Raw genomic sequence first — 20805 nt, 5'->3', positions numbered from 1 at the left:
TATTCTTCCAGGACGGGGGGTGGAGTGTTGGAAGAATTGAAGAAATGATGGTGGAGCTGTCCTCCAGCTCCAACCTAGTCCATTCTTGATTAGGCTGTGGGCCCAGGAATCGAAGGTCCAGCGATCCTGAAATTTTTGGAGTCTTCCTCCTACCAGAAGTATCTCATTGCTTTGACTGTCCGGAGGACTTGCCTCCTTGACCGCGTCCTCCCTTAACCTCTCTTCCTCTTGGAGGGTATCTAGAGGAACCCCTTTTCAACCCTCTACCTTTAGGGCGAAAGGTAGTGGTCTGCCTCTCATATGCAGGAGTAAAAGCTGGTGACTGGGCAACCAGCTGCTGAGATACCATCTGGTAGGTTGGCTGGGGTTGTGCCACCATCTGGGGCACCGCAGTCATGGGAACTGCGGGAAGTTGTTGCTGTTTTCTGACAGGGCAAGAGGGCAACCTAGGTCTTTTTGTCTTCCTCTTTGGTTGGGGACCCTCATCCGGGGAAGACTTCCTCTTCGCCGACATGCCCCACTTCTGGAGAAGGATTCTATTCTCCGTGGCGGCCTTGTCCACTACTTTTTTGACCACTTCACTTGGGAAGAGGTCTTTTACCCAGATATTGGAGGCTATCAGCTTCCTAGGTTCGTGTTTCACTGCAGCCGAAGCAAACACGAACTCCCTACATGCACGTCTGGCCTTAACAAAGCCATATAGGTCTTTGACCAGCGTAGCCAAATGTGATTTGGCCACGACCATGTACATGTCTGGGGATCTGTTGTCGCTTGCCATTGCTTCCAAGGTAATCTGGAGGGACAGGGATGCGGCAAGTCTCTCTTTTGTCTATTGCTCTCTACGCAGGAGAAAGTCATACAGCTTAGAGAGGTTTTCGCTGAACTGGCGTCCAGCAATATCCACCTCCAACTTCCCAACTGAGAAGGTAAGGTGGATTTCCTTCCAGTCCTTCTCGTCCGAGGGCAGGGCTAGGGATAAGGGTCTACACTCCTTGAGTGTATGGCAAGGTTTCCTTGCGTCCACTGCCTTCATGACTGCCTTAAACCTTTTTTCCGTAAAAGGGAAAGGCTAGTTTAGATGTAGCAAGAAAAGAAGGGTGTTTCTTGCTAAGAGCTGGCACTTTTGAATTAGTGAAGCCCTTGTCTTTCAGACTACTTGCCAACAAAGCCTGAGCTTTTCCATGGTCAAGAACTATGACCTCTTTTGGTTCTGTCTCCTCCTTAGATACAGGTTCTGCCTTCAAGCGGACGAAGCAGTCTGGGTAAGACTTAAAAGCTGGGCCAAAAGTCAACATCCTCTATGAGGACAGCCCCCACCTTTTCTGAGATGAAAATCTTCCCATTGGTAATCGGCATGTATTCTGCATGCCTCTAAGGGTTCACATCAGAGTAAGAAGGAAGATCTTTCACGTTGAGTCTCTTCTGAGACCCACGGGACGCGGTGAGATGGTCCATCCTTCTCCTCAATTCAGCGTCCCTTTCTTCGTTCTGCTTACGAAGACTCTCCATCATAGACATGAGACTGGCCAAAGCTTTACTCATGTCATCCGATGGAGGAGCAGAAGACGTAGAGGGCACTGGTTCTGGGGCCGGAACCAATGAAACGGACTCCAATTCGACGTCATCCTCTTCAGTCTCGGGAGCCTGGGTAGATTCCTCTTTTAGACCTTCTAGCGCGGTGTCCTCAGACACCTCTGACATCCTCTCTTCTAGGTGGATGTCCTTCATCGCGTCAGAGACGTCCGTATCTACGGAAATCTGAACGCAAGGGATCTCAGGTTGAGGCTGTGGTATAACAGCATCCACAGTCCCCTTAGGGAACAGACAGGCACGCATCCGTTCATTCGGAAGGTAAGGCCCCGTGGCATTCTTCTGGAAGCCACGAACCCATCTGTGCAGCTTACTCCATGCTGCATCCCTTGACTCCGCTGTCTTGGGGTCATCAAAAGCCTCAGTAACCAAAGCCTTGCAAACATTGCAGTCCTGGGGGTCCCAGTACTTCAGAGGTCCCTTGGAGATGGAGCAGAGAGAATGAGCCCTGCACTCTACATGGCCACAGAAGTCCTTGCTCCTCACGTTGCAAAAGACTCTCAGGCACTTGGGATGGTCCTCCTGTAAAGAGAGGAAAAATAAATGAGTATGCAGTAGTTCATCTCACCTGAATAACTATATAAATATTATTATTAACATTTTTGCATATCTATTGCATAAAGCTCAGGATAGACAAGCTAGAAAAGAATTAGGCAAGACACATACTTGTGTTTCCTGTTCAGCCAATTGCTGTGACCTCCCCCAAAATTAAAACCTAGAGTTTTCCTATTCAGGAAACCAAATGGAAGAATTCTAACCTGTAAGGATAGATAAGTGTAACTTAACACTGGCTTTCCAAAGGTTTTAATAATGAGGGTAAATTGTAACTGATCATCTATCAGTATGTGGAAAGAAATCTTTTCTTTTCATAAATAATTGGTCTCAACAATAGACTGTGCATGGATACACAGGGTATTTTGGAAAATAACTACTGTATAATTTATACTATAGTTTTCTGTCTGCAGTATGATTTATACTGCAAATATATTGGCTACTGTATAATCATATACTGTAGTTTTAGCCGGCATGTTGCCGGCTGGGCTAGCACCTGGCGGCAATGGGGTAGTGCCCGGGAGCATCAACCCGGCTAGGTTAGTCCAGCTGGCGTCTAGCCAGCTGGGGTAGTGTCGGCGCAGACGCCGGCTGGGGTAATGGCCTGCAGCATCAACCCGGCCGGCAGTTCCGGCCAGCAACTGCCGGCTAGGTTAGTACCCGGCAGCACTAGCCGATAGAGAGAGAGAAAGCAAGGAGGGAAGGGAACATTATTAACTGTGTATTAACAATAAATAAGGGTGTAAGTACTCAGTCTTACTGCCTTTCTCCAGAAAGAGGGTTCAAATGGAAGGGGAGAATGTATCATTCAGGCTTCCACCCAAACACAAACCATTGCCGGTCTCTGCCGGCCACTAGAATGTGGATGGCAGTCCAAGAGAGGACTGAAGAACACTCTACAGAATAAGGGTTTCCTGCCAGCAGCTGCCACAGCTTTTCCCGGAGCCTTGCGTCCATAAGGGAAGGCTGAGCAACTAAGCCGTTGCATGTAGGAGCCCTGGCCGGCCCACAAACCGCCGGCAAGCGGTGAGATTGTAGGACGACGGCCAAAGGGTTGCGATGGCTAGGCAATCACTAAAGGACAGAGGGGGGAAGGAAAAGGGTCCTGAATGAGGTGTGGAAGGAGCCGGCAGGGTTGCCGGTCCTACCACACCCCAAAGGAACTCTGTTTCACTGTCGGCGCCATCCTAGGTGGCAGGAGAATATCTATTCTCCAGCCTAGGGTCTGCCAATACAGTTAAGGGGACGGCGGCAGACTTGCCGCCTCCTCTCAACAAGGGAGAAACAGAGTTCCAGTGCCGGCGCCATCTTAGGCGGCAGAAGAATGTCTATTCTTCAGCCTAGGGTCTGCAAGCACAGAACTAGTCTTCCAGACCGCAGGGGGAATGTTGCGGCATCATACAACCACTTCAAGCGCGGCCTAGGGAGGTCTAGCCTTCTATGCCAGCAGCCTAGTCCGGCAGGGGAATGACTATTCACCCTGCCGGCAGGTTGCCGGCAAAAGATCATATACTCTGAGGTTCTGACCGAAACCCAAAGCCTGCTATCTGCCGGCCAAGGGAAGAGACAGAAAACACCAGTCCAGTCAAGCCTGAGTGTCTACTCAAAGGCAAAACTAACTAGGGTTGTAGCCTAAGGCTACACTAAGAGGGAAGGGGGGATTACCCTTAAATGTCCACTGGAGACTAGTACCGGTTTATATAATAATTCTAGGAGATATCTATCTCCGCCTGAATTGATAAAACGATACCCGAGGGTAACCGGGGAACATGTATGAAAGAATACTAAAGCCACTAGGCTAGTAGCCTAGCGGCGGGTGAGATTCGACTACCTTAATCGCCGAAACTCTTCTCGTATAAGATCTCAAAGGAAAAGGAATATATATGCAATCAATGTATCTTACATGTATAAATTGCCTAAATAGCTTCATTTAATTGTTATTACACTAGGAATGTCTATCATATCATGCATGAAAATAAACTAAAACGCATAGGCTAGGAAGCCTAGCACAAGCAAGGTTCAGTTACCTAAATCGCCGAAACTATCAAGAATACCATCGGCATAATATAAATAACTTCCTAGCAATGAAGACTAAATAGCTTCAAAACATTCGTGGTATTAACACCGGGAAAGTCGTTCAGGCTAACCAAATAACTCATGCTTAATGAACGACAGCGCCCACGACGCCTCCGGTTAAGGCAAAGCTCTCTCACTTAATTTAACCTAATTTCACTGTGAGGCAGGAGCTAAAACTTATACAATGTAAAGATCAAATACTCAACTTTCCAGAGGCAGAAGAGACTGGAGATTGCATGATAAATCCTAAAAGTAAAGCGTAAACGAAAGAGCAAGAGGGAAAATCACCGAGCTATAGCACTACACTTATAGGAATAAACATGGCGGCGACGTACAGCGGCATCTGGATACTCAAGTAGTAAGGGAGGAAGGGTAACCTTGATATCGGCTCCCCTTCAAAATTTGCCACTTTCCCCCTCGAAGCGAAAACGCTATTCAGGGTGAAGATTGCTGTATGTCGTATCAAGATATACGTCCCCTGATTTATGCGATATCCTTAGGAGAAATTTTAAGGATATTCGCACCAGGAGTTAGAATTCTGTAGACCTAAAGGTAAATTCTCTGGGAATATCACTGTAGTCAAATATACCCTAGGAAGCTACTTATAGGAACCTTCCATCAGGACGACATGGCCTGAGCCCAAAAATTTTTTTATGTCAGCTTTGACCTAACGCTCACTGAGCACTAACCAAAGGTAAATTACAGAGTTTAAGTATTTGCAGTCATATAATTAAAAGAACTTAGCTATAATTTTATTAAAAATTCTCAAAATCAGACATTCTACTTTAATTTTTTTAATTCCACACCAACATTGATCGAATACCGAAAAATATTTGAGATTTAGCTTTCACAGAATCTTCACCCGGCAGTGATATTTAAGTTTTCCTTTCCCTAGGTTGTTGGGGACAATTTTCACTATACACTGCTGGTAACAAAGGAGTCAATGGTTCTGCCATAAGATTTTTTTAGTTTGGCCTTTTTTTTTATTGAATTTAGTGATGGAGTTATTCATATATCTACCATTCACTGATGGACAGAAATGAAAGTGGGGTTTACAATTTAAAGGATGAATAATTCCTAGAGTACTTTACACCAGTCTATCTAATATTTAATCTAAACAAAATACTATTTTTCTATTAAAAACTATAGTTTCAATGATCTTCTTTATTCTGGGAAACAGTTTTACCTATTCATTAGTTCCTTAGAAGTTATTTCATATATCTATATTCATGAAATCTATTTCTTTAATTTTATTGTACATATAGTCAATCCTTGAAGGCACCACACTATAGCAAAATACAAAATAATAATAAGTTGAACTATCTTTGGAAGTAAATAACTGTAAGAGACTTAAGCTGCAGTTTTCATGGTAACTCTACCTTGAGAGTATCGCATAGTTCATAAATGTTACCTTCTTGTGAGATATGAAAATTGTAATGGCAAAAAACAAGATAAGTTTCCAAAACGCAAGTTGTTGAAATCACTGCCAGCCATCAGATAGTACTAAGGGGATCAGTTTTGTGCACATCTAGTTCAATTTAGGGTCAATAGCAGTCAACTAAATATCTGCCTTACACTATTGGAAATTTAATTCCTAAAACCTAGAATAGGTAAAGTGCTTCCCATGATCCAATCGTTCTTTCTAGAGACGTAAGAGCTGTGTCGGACAGTTACGGGATTCTGCTTCCTTTTCTTCTAATAATTCTACAACGAGACTATATAATTCTAGTTTTCTCCTAAACTTACCTAGGAGAGATAACACAGAAAACTTGCCAATCAAAACCAGTTTTCTGGATCTACATAATGAATGACACATTCAGTCTTTTGGGGAGCTGCTCATACCTGCCCTTCCATTGGGGGGTTCCAGAATTCAAAATCATAATGAGCAACATTATAAAATTCGTAGTAAATAAATATGTCACACAGCCAAAAATATTTTACCTGATTTACTATGTAACATCACTATTTCTACCTATTACCTATTTCTTTTGTAGTAATCATGCTATATGTCTTTCTCAAGATATATTCATTACGAAATGAAAGACTTTCTAATGAACAGTAAGTCAATTTGATTAACAAAGAAAAAATCTTTGCAATAAAACAAAGTATGGCGCAGGCTACTCCACTTTATACTGAAGCCTACAAACCTTGGATAGGAGTATTATTGGCATCTCTAACAACTTTCTAACCCTTTTATTTCACGTTATTGAATCTCTTATGTTAATTAAACGTGTTTTAAAATTTTGAGTTCCTCCGTTTCATAAAACATATAAAAAATCTAATGTAGATTCAAAACTAAAACTACTGGAGAGCTTCACCTATTTTGGTACAAAATGTTAGCCTGTCCACAGGAAATGAAATATATAATGTGTGCCATATACATCTTAATGGAGCAGAATACACTTGAATCTAATTAAATACGAACAAACAGATATAACCTTTTGTGTCAAAAGTATACATTTAGCTTAGTGCAGTAGTTATACTTCTCATTTCAGCAAAAGGGAAATAAAATTACCCCACTTGACAGTTATTAGATTTTACAAAATCAGACTTTCCAAAAATCAATACTAATTGGCCTAACAAAGTAGAGGGATACAAATTTCTGTCAAGTTCCATTACTCAAAATATGTACATTATAACAAATATTAAAATTGAAACCACACTGAATGCATCTGAAAGAATGTAGTACACATCCAGCTTCCAATGACAATTCAGTCTTATCCAATTCTTAGGATGAAATAATATAACTAAAACATCTTTACATCATATATAAAAGGTAATTGAGTGTACTAAAGCAATCCCACAGCAAATCTTTTGAGCAAGTAAAATTTGAATGAAGGAAATAATCCTAACTCAAATATGAATTCTGCATTACTGGTGTTTATACTGGTCAATTTATGGACACACGTGCCATTGTAACTACCACGAGCAAAGTCTTGCTCCCACTTTACCAGAAGTCTCCTTTTTTACCAGCCAAATTTCAAATATTCAAATATAATTATTCAGAAGTTACTGGTGACCTTATGATGCCACAAAAACTGTAGCTAATTCAGTAGAGAGATGGCTAAAAAGCATTAACTTTGATAGCATCTCAAAAAGGGTGAACTGTCATCAACTTTGACAACCGAAAAAAATTACATTAGATATGAAAATTGATATAACAAAAGGAATTTCCAAACTTACTTGGTAAACATAATGTAGGAATAGCTAAGCCTTCAAGGGTTTTAATCTCGTATTCTTCCCTGCATTTACATTCCGTATAGTTGATGGTGTACTTTTGGCAATAAGAATGCCTGTCAAGGAACTGACATTGTTTTAGGTGAAGACATGGCTTGCCCAACAAAACAGCTGCAAAGGAGAGACTTCAATGAGAATGGGAAGATAGAAATGGGATTCATTACAAGAACGGGCCAGAAATATGTCAGACAACTTTTGAAAATGTTTACAATACTCACTTGCGTTAGTTATACATGGACGTAGATGTAACAACAATTTTCGTTATAAAATTGACATTACTAGCTAAGAATAATGCTTATACTGTATGTGTATTCTAGGTGATTGTTGTAAAATCCCCTATCTATACAAAAATGATTCTTGTTCTCTAGTAGGGCAAGAGTTGTCATAAATCAGCCTTGTGTAGTGTTTCCATACAATTGCTACAAAAGACTTAGAATGTTAACTTTCTGTGAAAGATTCCCATTGAAACAGAAAGCTAAAAGGTGTTCTTAATAATTAAAAAGAATTATTATTTTCTCATCACCTGGCAAATATCTCTTATCCTAAATTCCATTGACACACTTATGTTCTGTTTAGCCACACAGAAGACAAGGAGAACTCACGTTGGAGGCAGTAAAGGTGATCTATAGCTACGGGGAAGTTTTGGTCGCATTTGCAGGTTTTGGTGCTGTTGTCGCAGATCGTATGGGTATCAGAGGAACATTCATCCTCACAGGGGTCGCCAGGTCCTCTTCGAGCTTCGGGGAAAAAAGTGGCCCATAAGAAAATCAGACCTCAAAAAAACTCAACTGTATAGCGGTCGTATGTAAACTACTGAAGGATGCCATATTTAAAATTGAAAAAAGAGAAAAAACTTTGGCATCTAAAAAGAACTTTAATCATTATAAAACTGTAAAGAATTTTTACTGCAAATCTGTACTGTAAAATACTTGCTTCACTTTCTTAAAAAACATGCACGAGGCTCAAAGTAATTACAAAGAAAAGAGCTGATAGATCGAATGGCAGAGGAGAGAAGCCAATAAAAGATCACAAAATATTGCTTAGATCACATCCTATGACAAAAATGTTCCCCTATGATCTGAAACATTAAAAATTACTAAAACCGGTTGCAATTTCAAAATGCTTATGACGCCCCTTGGTTTCGTTCAATTCTACCAGTAGGCACATCAAAATAAAGTCTGATGAGATTACTAAGATTTCATACAACCCTTCATTGCTGTAGTGTAGGGGAGTCATTGGCATCATGCTTTCATTAGTATGATAACTCAACTTCTTGACTATAAAAATAAATACTCTAGTTAAAAACCACGAGCTCGGGGAAATTCCAGACTAGGAGTTTTTAGTGAAAGGGCCAGGTAACAACTTACATTATCTAGGGACGGACCGAATCTCACTGTATAAGAGAGCATCTTCACTGGTAGAACATCAAATCAAAGGCATGAGGTGAAGTAAACTTATGTCTGTCTTCGTAACAAAGGGTAATGAGCGTATCCAAGGAACTTTTCAAAAGCGGAATTGAGTCCTACCACGAGAAATAAATGTTTCGTTACTTCCCCACTCAAATTTAGGCATATAGTGAATGCGAGGATATCAATTAAGTTAAGAGGTCTTTGTGGTTCTCAAAATATAATTGGTAAAATGAAAACAGTACATTCTATTAAACATTACAGCCTGAAAATAAATAAACATTAAACAGTGATACAATGGTGAATTAGATTGGGATGAGATCATAGTGAGGGGTATATGGAGATGGTTTGATGGCATGATCTTCGCACTCCCCAAGAAAAATTAGTTCACCAAACGTTAAACTTAGTTCCACAAGGCATTAGAAGAACTTACATGGCTTACATGGCTGAAGACTATGAAGCGTGAGGTATGAGATGATGAATGTTAAAGTATTGAATTGAAAAAAAAATGCACAAGGCAAAGAAGACTTTGCGTCAATAGGCGCAGATGATGATGATGATGACAATGGTGATTATAGTTGTCTACTTATCACTAACAACACGTATCTGAACCTCACAGATACATGTACACATTAGATTAACTAAAATTATGTCCGTTTTCGTAACAGAGGTAAGTGCGTATTCACAGGAACCTCTTGTAAATGGTAGAGCCTTGCCATGGGTGGTCAATGTTTCTCCTCTTCACAGATTTAGGCATAGAGTGCTGAACGATTTTAAAATTTAAAAGAGTGAAGCAGCAACCGAGAAAGTTAAGAGGCTACGGCCGCTATAAAAAATATGACACACAGTCACACACAAACATACACTTACACACAATATATATATATATATATATATATATATATATATATATATATATATATATATATATATATATATATATATATATAATGACGCTTTGCATTTAGTGAGTTACTAGAATCATACCGACTATTGAATAATGTCGACTGCACAACTACTTTAACTGGGCATACGCTAGACGTGGTTATAAGTGATGACATGAATAATATTGTATCTGATATAAAAGTCGAAGAGAAATGTACTATCTCCCCAGTACACAAACTTATCACGTTTAGTCTACCTCTACAGAAACATGCATTAGTAAAGAAAATAAACTTTAGACATAAATCAAATTTTTTCTCCTACCGTATTTATTGAAGAAGTTACAAAGAAAATAAATGATGCTATCAATATTCCCTGTGATCATGATGATCAACGTCTGTTAGGAGCTAAGTGTGCTAACTGTCTTATGACCACTTATAATAAAGTGAGTAAAAGTGAATATGATACCATGTGCCCACGGACGGAAAAGACTATAACTGTAAAAGACAAATCTCCTTGGTTTGATGGAGAGACTTTGGTAAAAAAAAAAAAAAAAAAAGAGGGAGAAAAGACGGACGTAAAAATAGAAAGTGGAATAGGTTAAAAACTGAAAGTACTTGGGTAGAATACAAAACTGCTGCGTGTCAATATAACTACCTACAAAGAAGGAAAAAAAAGTGAATACTATAAGAGAAAGATCCTTGAAGCAGCAACAGACATAAATAAGTTATATCGTCTATTGAAGGTATAATGGGAAATGTAAAAGAAAAGAAGCTACCTGATGGATACAGTGACCAGGAACTAGCAAATAATTTTCTAGTATTCTTTAAAAACAAAATTGAAACATAATCAGGTCCTTTGTAAATACTCAACATCAGATTAATGAGACACCAGGAACACAGACAAAATTAATACGATTTAACAACATAACACAAGATGATATCACCAGAATTATCAAGAGCAAAGAAAAAACGACTGCGCGATCGATCCTATGCCAATATCTGAAGTAATTGGAGAGAGAGACTTTTCTAGTCTAGCCGAAATAATAATGAGAATGGCAAAAGCAAGCATTGATGAATGCAAGTTTCCTAAATCTGAGAAAATAGCTATAGTCACACCAGTCCTGAAAAATGCACTGAACTACCAGGAATTAAGCTCATATAGACCTATTTCAAATCTATCCTTTGTCTCAAAAGTGCTTGAATATGTAATTCTTGAACAACTAGTCAGCCACTTAGAAGTAACAGAAGCTTTGCCTGACAACCAATCTGCTGACAGAAAACTATACTCTAAGGAGACAGCCATCTGCTCTGTTGTAAATCCTTTGTCTCAAAGGTGCTTGAATATGTAATTCTTGAACAACTAGTCAGCCACTTAGAAGTAATAAAAGCTTTGCCTGACAACCAATCTGCTTACAGAAAACTATACTCTCCGGAGACAGCCATCTGCTCTGTTGTAAATGATATGCTAGAAATGATGGATGAAAATAAATGTGGTATCTTAATACTGCTCGATCTCAGTGCTGCTTTTGATACAGTGGTGCATGAACTGCTACTAAATGATCTACGATCCATCGGTGTTGAAGATCAAGCCTTCGAATACCTAAAAGACTACTTGGTTGGTCGAAATTACTGTGTACAAATTGGAAACTCTTATTCATCATATGAACTCTTAAACAGAGGGGTACCCCAGGGGAGTGTACTTGGCCCAATCTTATTCTACATCTGTACTATTGGTCTTTTGAAAATGCTACAAAGGCATGGCGTGAATTTTAATCTATTTGTAGAAAAAACACAATTTTACTTCTCCATAAATGATATACATGACACTACTGAAACTCTAAACCGAATCCGTGATAGTGTTAGAGAATGGATGACATTTAAACAACTAAAATTAAATCAGAACAAAACTGAATTCATGGTGGTGGGCAAGAGAAACAGCGTGAGAAGCTTAGGTGATATTCAAATGAACATAAATAATGACTCGGTGCCGATATCTAGTAAAGTTCGAGATATAGATGTATTTCTTGACTGTAACCTGTCTCTAAATGCCCAAATAAATAATGTAATAAAAACTGCTGGTTATCATCTACGAAATATTGCGTTTACAAAAGAAAGTACCTGGACGAAAATTCTGTAAGAAACTTGTGATGAACTGTGTTATTACCAGAATTGACTACTGCAACTCTATCTACTACAATTTACCAAAAGTGCAACTTAAGAAATTACAAAACATAATAAAGAGAGGAGCGAGACTGATAAAAGGTGTCCCACATAGAGAAAGGATCACCCCTATACTAATTGATTTACGCTGGCTGCCGATTAAAGTGAGAATTGAATTTAAAATATGTACAATAACTCACCAAGTTATCAGAACCGGTCATCCAAAAAACTGAGAGAATTGCTACATATTGCGCAGCCAACAAATCGTGTCCACACAAGAATAGTTACAGATGGCTTTTAACTGTTGGAACCTAGATTTATGTCCACTTTGGGCTCCAGAGCCTTTAAATATGCAGCCCCGAGACTATATAATAAGCTCCCATGAAACATTCGAATGATTGAAGACATTAAGGATTTCAAGAGGAAACTGAAGACTCTTATTTCATGAGTCTTTTGACAGTGACGATTTAACAGTAAATGAACAATATTTGATATGAAATGTTAAATACTCTGAACGAACAAGGTTAAACGACAGTGGAGGTCCTGTAGAGAGTGGGGTTCCCCTGCTGTATGGGACCGGAAAAGCAGCCATCAAAGTAAAGTATGTATATATATACATATATATATATATATATATATATATATATATATATATGTATGTATATATAAATATATATGTATGTATATATACATATATGTATATATATATATATATATATATATATATATATATATAAGAAATGAATTTCCAGTGGATATAAATTCCCAGAGTAGAATTTGATGTTAAATGCCATTGTGGTTGATATTTACATTGATTAAAATCACGAGTGTTAGTGATACACACACACGCATATGTATCCTTATATATATATATATATATATATATATATATATATATATATATTTATATATATAAATATATACAAATACATATATATATATATATACATATATATGCACATATGTATATGTCCCATGAAAACAATTAACACAAAGAATCAATATATTTTAGATAAAAATTGCCTTATTACCAATGACTTATATGGTTCCTTGGTGAGTTTTATGGAGCTTTACTTTAGTGAAATGCTTTCATTATATATATATATGAACATATATCACAAGCACACGTGATTTTAATTAATGTAAATATCACCCACGAATGGCATTTAATACCGAATTCTATCTTGGGAATATATATCCACTTGGAATTCATTTTATGGTAACAGCTTCTGGCCGGGTGGGGATTCGAACCACCACCTGTACGGCTGGAGCTTCTGGCCGGGTGGGGATTCGAACCACCACCTGTACGGCTGGAAACCATGCTGGCAGGGACCCTACCGACTGAGCTATCAAGTGTCTCTCTTGATAGCTCAGTCGTCTCTCTTGATAGCTCAGTCGGTAGGGTCCCTGCCAGCATGGTTTCCAGCCGTACAGGTGGTGGTTCGAATCCCCACCCGGCCAGAAGCTGTTACCATAAAATGAATTCCAAGTGGATATATATTCCCAAGATAGAATTCGGTATTAAATGCCATTCGTGGGTGATATTTACATACATATATATATATATATATATATATATATATATATATATATGTGTGTGTGTGTGTGTGTGTATGTATGTATATAATATATATAAGTATATATGTGCACATAGTTTCTATTAATAATGCACAATTAAGGGAAAATAGCTTTATGGTCATCAGGCTGTATTTAACCCGAGGGCCCAATTTAGTGTGCCCTATGCAAATCACTGTTGACAGTCCTAGACATTTGTTGGATGATTCTGTCATACTTTCATACCAAGAGCTTCCTACCTTTTATTTCTTATCCACTTGTTTTAGTTTCTTCCTATCTACCTATTCTACTTTTTCAACTTCAATGTCTATGGTAATAGTATGATATTATCAATAATAACAATAATGAATGAGGATAACACCACAGCGCTCAGGCCATAAAACAAGTCTTTTTGTCCTTCAGAATTCAGCTTGTTATTTCTGCCAATAACGGTTTCCAGCTTAATCTCCTGACAGAAATGTGTTTTTATACTAAACCATTTGAATTTGTGGTAACGTGGATACTGATATTCTTAAATGCAAACTCATATTCACTAAATTGGTCATCTATTTGCCCAACCGTAAAGGTTTGTTTCTGACATTCAGATATTATCTTACATGCTGTTTCTTCCATTCAGTAACTTTCACCTTAAGCTCTCCAGAACAGCAGTGGGGTTTTAATAGTCAATCATCCTGAATCCTAAGAATAATGCAATTGGAAATTGAAATAGTTCTGGCCCTAGCTTGATGGAGTGGGGCTTGGACGCAGAACATAAATATGCAGCCTATTTATGGTCAGTCTCTAGGAAGCATTGTCCTGCTATGGCATTGACACTGTCCTTTACCTCTGCCATTCACGAGCGCTCTTTGAACATTTGCATATACTATAAATAGTTATGCAATATTATGTACGAAACTACGGTATAATAGCATGGTAAGCTTGTCTATGCGCTACATACAAGACGAGTAGATCGCACTAATTACATAACGGGTAATCTGTACTTCGGAAGATGGTCCAATGAGACTATTTCCGATACCCGAGACGACAAAATACATTACAATGGGAAAGTACTTAAATTATATATATATATATATATATATATATATATATATATATATATATACATATAATATATATATATATATATATACATATAATATATATATATATATATATATATATATATATACACACATAATTTTTTTTCTTTTAAATATCGCAGAAATAGGAAAATCAGTTTCAGTATGTCAGTGAAGACCAATAGTTTCAGCCCAACTCTCAGACACAATTATACTTGACAAATGAATCGAAGATGTTTTTGAAGATAGTCAAGATTAAGTGAAAAAGGAAAAAGAAGGATAGCTGAAATAAAACGCCTTTGACTGTGAGAGAATTGACAACTACGAGATCTGACAAATATTTTTGGTTAATTTGGTTCAGCCCTGGTGGAAAACATACCACAGAATTAGGCTAAGATACAGAACCCAGTCCCACTTTTGAGAGTTGAAATGTTTTAGGTTTCAAGAAGGGCCACTGTAATACTTGTAAAGTAAAGTATGGCAACGTAACTGTTAGGTTTTAACAGTGGCGAGGTGAATGTAACTGAGTTTATTCAACAAGACAGCGGGGTTATATACAGATAGTTGAGAGTACGCATGATACAAAATGCAAACAGTACAATACATGAGATAGTAAGCTTAAATAGGTTTATATAATCAGTGCGGGGAAAGCCAGAGATAAAAAAAAGAGCAATACAGCAGTTTACGAGCGCGTATGAAACACGTGCGGTGCAAAAGTGAAGCGATAAGATTGCCCCGACACTTTGCGTTAGACGCCTGTTGGAAGCGAGTAGTACTTTTCAGAAAAAGATGATGTGAAACATTGTGATTTTTTGCTTGGTCGGCACGGAAACACAGAAGACGGACAATGACGACGAAAAGAGATGAGTGATATCAGAACCGCCCGAAAGGTGAAAATGACGGAGGGGAGAGTGTCCGACGCTGAAGTCTATGGGCGCCAGACACCAGGTTTCATTATCTCCAAAACCCGGTTCTCCTCCGGCCCTTCAGAAATGTTTCTTTTCTTTAGTAGGTCCGCCTTGGACAGATTCCAAACAGGGAATAATTCATGAACACATGGAAAAGGGTGGGGAAATTCTTATTAATTGAACAAATTAATGAAAAAAATCAACCATATGTGGAGAAATGAAAATGCATAAAAAAAAAAAAAATATCAATACTGAAAAACCCCCATGAGGAATTGGGGCTCTGTTACAAAAGCTAATCCCCAACCATCAACCCGAACCTACACTATAGTGTTATTGTTGTTTTAAACTGAGCGGGCCTTTTGCCAGCACGGCCTATTACTTTATCGGTAGCTTGGTACAATGAAATGGGAAAACGCATCCAATAATAGTACTAAGTCCAAAGCCAACCGTGAATGATGATGACATTTGGACAATCGCATTGACTTCCAAGAAAGTAAACCACGAAATAGTTTAAACTTGATATTAAGATCATCGAGGTTATCATGAAAGAGGATATCGTGTGATAATTTCCCATAAAATACCAAATGCGAAACAGGGAAAGGAGAGGCCAAGGAAGAGGTTAGCAGTGGTGCAGAGGTAAATAAATAAAAGTGTCGGTCACTAACAGCACTGGAGCACGAGACCGCAGAAGCGTGTTGGGAATGGAAGGCTCAAACGGCCATCAAACAGCTGGGATCGACATCTTTTGCAGAAGAAGAAAAGATCGCTTGAGGTATTAGGAGAAGACGGCAAAGATAAAGAAATTACTCGAAAACTTCAAAATGAATTGGACGTTGGGATATCATGACTTTGAGAGTTTCGAGTCAATCGAAGGAAAGGTGTTTCGTTATTTCCAGTAATGGTGCATTTCTATTATGTACGAATGCGTGCGTGCGTTTGTGATAGAGAAACTGTAAATTTATCCCGATAAATTCCCGACTGCTAATCTCATTTCACCCCAAGTCAGATGGTCGTGAGAGAGAGAGAGAGAGAGAGAGAGAGAGAGAGAGAGAGAGAGAGAGAGAGAGAGAGAGAGACTAAAAAAACGAAACCTGCATAATTTTCACTGCAGATATTATTATGACCTTCCACCAGTAACCAGACAACTTTACGTGTTGGCCAAGATCTAATGCGCTTTTACGAGAAGTTTCCCTCGAAGATGATCGAAAAGGCAACTCTCATCTGATTGGCCCATGGCGTCTCCCTTTGTCCCGCCTCTTGATTGGTTTAATAGCTTTCAAACTTCCCCTCCTACTCCCATTATTCCATGCCAACCGGGGACCAGCTCAACGTCTTATAACCGCCATCCTGTGCTTTTTCACGATTGATTGATTGGATAAATGCATTGGCGTTGTACAACATAGTTCGTCAGCAGAATTCTGCTGTCATAATTACACAGAAGCGACCTCTTTTTCAGCCTTGTTTAACAAACGAGCTGAACTGTATAAAATAAAAGCATAATATAGAAAGGTTACATCGCACAATATTGGTGAAAGATATTTTATTTTGCTAAGTAGAGAAAAGCATCTACTGTATATAAAAGTGGACACATAATCGAACTCCCATACGTACTATGAACTGTTCATCTATCTTATAATATTATTTCATATATACAGTATACACACACATACACACACGCATATATATATATATATATATATATATATATATATATATATATATATATATATATATATATATATACATACACACACAAGATTCAGGGGAACAGTTCATAGCATATAGACCAGTTAGATACACAACCATAAAGACAGTATGTGAAGAGACTGATACTTAAGTCTTAGGCACAGAGATTTATCTACTACTCAGCAGTTAAGAGTATAAAATAAATGTGACACGACTGATAGGATTTTTTTCTGGAGCCGCCGCTGCCTGCTAAGGTAAACTGCATAATGTTCTCTGCAAACAGTCAGCAAATGACCAGGACATTTGGTTAGCCACTCCAGAACTTGTATTGATATTACAAAAATAAATAATCAGAAGAAGGTATGGGTACTGTGGAGATGAGAAGCCGATTTCTTCAAGAAAAAAATTATATTTTGATAGTAAAACCAAAGTGAATTGCAGTATGTGCATGAATGTGAATGGAAAGGGGATTGCACACGAGGTGGCTGAATGTGTTAGGCTAGGGAAAGTGATAGGGCTTCTGTCGTCAGGAAAACTCTGGGAATAGATGACGGAGTACTAATGTGTTAGTTAAGGCATTTTCATGGTAAAAATATGTGTAACAGAACTAAAAATTGTAATAATTAATCTATATAATCCAAGTAATAAGTGGAATGAACTATTTATTTTTATGGAATCCTGAACTACTCTTAGCTGGGTTTGGAGAACATGAAAGGGTGGTTGCGCTCGGAAATTTTAATGCAAAGGTGGGCGTTAGAGAAAGAGATGGAGTTGGAAGCTATGGAGCTTCAGAGTAAATGAGAAGAGAGAGACTTGTGGAGATATGTGGTTTCTGAGGAAGAATTTCAATAAGACAGAAGTTGATGGTGAAGCGAGATTGCTGAATGGGTAAGGAAAGTTGATGGATGCAATGGTGAAGAGTGACGTGAGATATATCTGATCACCATTAGGTTGAAGCAAAAGTTAAGTTAGAGATAAGTTGGCGAGGAAAGTGAAATAAATGTCAGTGCATGTCACTATTCCTTTCGCTGTATTTCTTTTATGAAACATGCTATGGCAAGTGCTTAATGGACATGAAGTAAGTTTATAGCGTCTTTGTGCCATCATGAATATTAGCAGCCCTAACTTCAGACATATCTGTTAAAACGATCCCAACGTTGCTTTATGTACACAAAGAATCAGCCAATTTACCACTTAATTTTCATCAGGAAATTGCCTATAACACAATGCAGAGATTCAGAATGAGACTCGATTTCTGGAGACGGTCCAATCACTCCAAAACTAAGCTTGTGGGTTCAAAAGTGTTCTGATATCTCTAAAGGAAAAGCAACATTTGTTTCTGAATAAAGCCCGATAGAGGGGACAACTAAATAACCTACAAACCAACACCACCACCCCCCCCCCACAAAAAAAAAAAAAAAAAAATAAGGAGGAATAAAATATGTGCTTCAAATTCTAACCAGAAGGAAAGATGGTGCATCCGAAGGAAGATAAGCATGGAGGAAATTCAAAAGCTTCGGACTTGATATAGAGAAGCAGAAAAAACTGGACAATTTGAACACGATAGAAGACACACATTTAACTGAATGAGTGAAATTTAAATGACATATTTCAAGATACGAGAGGAAATTGAGTTTTGAGCTAGAAGGGCAGAACAACTTGCTGTTTTTAAGTGATCTCGAATTTTCAACTTATTAAAGAATTGACAAAATATTTACTCGAGATACTATAAATGTAACCAACGAATTACATCCAAAATAGGAATAATCATATTATGAGAGAAATAATGATGTGTAATATGGAAATATGTCAAATAATGTTTCATGGTAGAATCATCATCATCATCATCTCCTATGCTTATTGACGCATAGGCCTCGGTTGGATTTCGCCAGTCGTCTCTATATTGGGCTTTTAATTCAACACTCTACCATTCATTACCTCCCATTTCACGCTTCATAGTCTTTACCCATGTAGGTCTAGGTCTTCCAGCCTTTCTAGTGCCTTGCAGAGGCCAGTTAAAAGTTCGGTGAACTAATCTCTCTTGGGGAGTGCGAATAGCATGCCCAAACCCTCTCCATTTACCCCTCACAAATGATCTCATCCACATATGGCACTTGAGTAATCTCTATTATAGTTTCATTTCTAATCCTGTCCTGCCATGTAAATCCCAATATCCTTCTGAGGGCTTTGTTCCCAAATCTAATAAATCTGATGGAGATTGTTCCATTGTCATATCATGACTCAAGTCCATATAGTAACACCGATCTCACTAAGCTGATATATAGTCTTATTTTTATATGTAATTTCAGGAGATTTAATTTCCAAATTTGACTTGACCTAGCCATTGTCTGATTTACTTTTTTTTTCAATCTTTCACTAAACCAATTCTAAAGACCCTGTATTGGAGGTCATAGTTCCTAAATACTTAAATGATTCTACCTCATTAATCATTTCTCTTTCCAAAGATATTTCATCTTCCATTTCACACTATGTTCTCATCATCTGTCTTGCTTCTATTTATTTTCAACCCAATCTCGCATGATATTTCACGCATTCTGGTGAGCAAGCATTGCAAATCCTGAGGTGTTCTGCTAACAAGGACAGCATCATCAGCATACTCTAGGTCTCCTAACTTCTTTTTATCAATCCATTCCAATTCTTCTCCTCCGCCTCCAACTGTTCTACTCTTTGCAAAATCCATGAGGAGGGCAAACAACATAGGGGACAACACATTCTCTTGGAGTACTCCACTGTTCACTGGAAATTCATTTGATAGGACTCCACTAACATTAACTTTGCACTTGTTATACTCATGAACAGACCTAATCAAATTCGCGTATTCAAAAGGAATTCCATAATAATGCCGGACTCTCCACAAAATTGGCCGGTGCACACTATCAAAGACTTTTTTCATAGTCCACAAATGCCATCAAAATTGGATTTCTATATTCTACGCATTGCTGTACCACATATCTTGAAATAAAAATTTGGTCAGTGCAACTTCTACCTTTTCTAAACCCTGCTTGTTCAGTTATCAGCTTTTCATCAATTTTTCTCTCTAGTCTCTTTAGAATATGCATGCTATTTGTTTTCATGATAACTGAAGTAAGTGTGATGCCTCTGTAATTATTGTAAACAGTCAGGTCTCTCTCTCTCTCTCTCTCTCTCTCTCTCTCTCTCTCTCTCTCTCTCTCTCTCTCTCTCTGTCTGTTGCAGTTGTTGTGATAATGGAATACAAACTCATATATGTTATTATTGTAACTGATACACTGATGATTCAATGCTGTAATTTTTCTTTTTATGTTGATTTTTGATGTACTGTATGTAATTGCCAATATGTAACTTTGTTTGACGTCTTTGGGCGTAATAAATTTATTAAATAATCTCTCACTCTTTCCACCAACATTCCTAACTCCCATTCATCACGGTAGAATAGTCATTACAATTCACAGCAAATACACACAAAATGTAAATAAGAAAAAAATTCTGTATGTAACACCGATAGCCTACAGGGGACAAACAAAGTTTAAACTACCTCAGCATAATGTATTTAACCTATAATTACGAAGCAATTGTAAATCATACTTGAACAATAGTATACAATAATACGTCAATATACAGTATATTCAGGTGAAAAGTAGGCAAATACTTCCGTCATCTCTCAAGGATTAAG

At 38.1% G+C, this 20805-nt stretch overlaps 1 protein-coding gene across 8 annotated transcripts in view; it reads right to left on the bottom strand.

Annotated features, from left to right (window-relative positions):
- Positions 1-20805, bottom strand: part of LOC137617171 (uncharacterized) — a 117443-nt gene that overhangs the window by 59418 nt on the left and 37220 nt on the right. For all 8 annotated transcript variants that reach the window (XM_068347030.1, XM_068347031.1, XM_068347034.1 and 5 more), the window contains exons 2-3: positions 8058-8192; positions 7402-7566 (exon numbers count right to left, since the gene is read on the bottom strand). In XM_068347030.1, the coding sequence (XP_068203131.1) occupies positions 7402-7566; positions 8058-8192 (300 nt within the window). The remainder of the gene's footprint in view (positions 1-7401; positions 7567-8057; positions 8193-20805) is intronic.

The sequence above is a fragment of the Palaemon carinicauda genome, chromosome 23 (assembly GCF_036898095.1).
Source record: "Palaemon carinicauda isolate YSFRI2023 chromosome 23, ASM3689809v2, whole genome shotgun sequence".
In the NCBI taxonomy this organism is placed as follows: domain Eukaryota; kingdom Metazoa; phylum Arthropoda; class Malacostraca; order Decapoda; family Palaemonidae; genus Palaemon; species Palaemon carinicauda.
The sequence above is the reverse complement of the archived record's forward strand: the minus strand, read 5'-3'. Positions and strand labels throughout refer to the sequence as shown.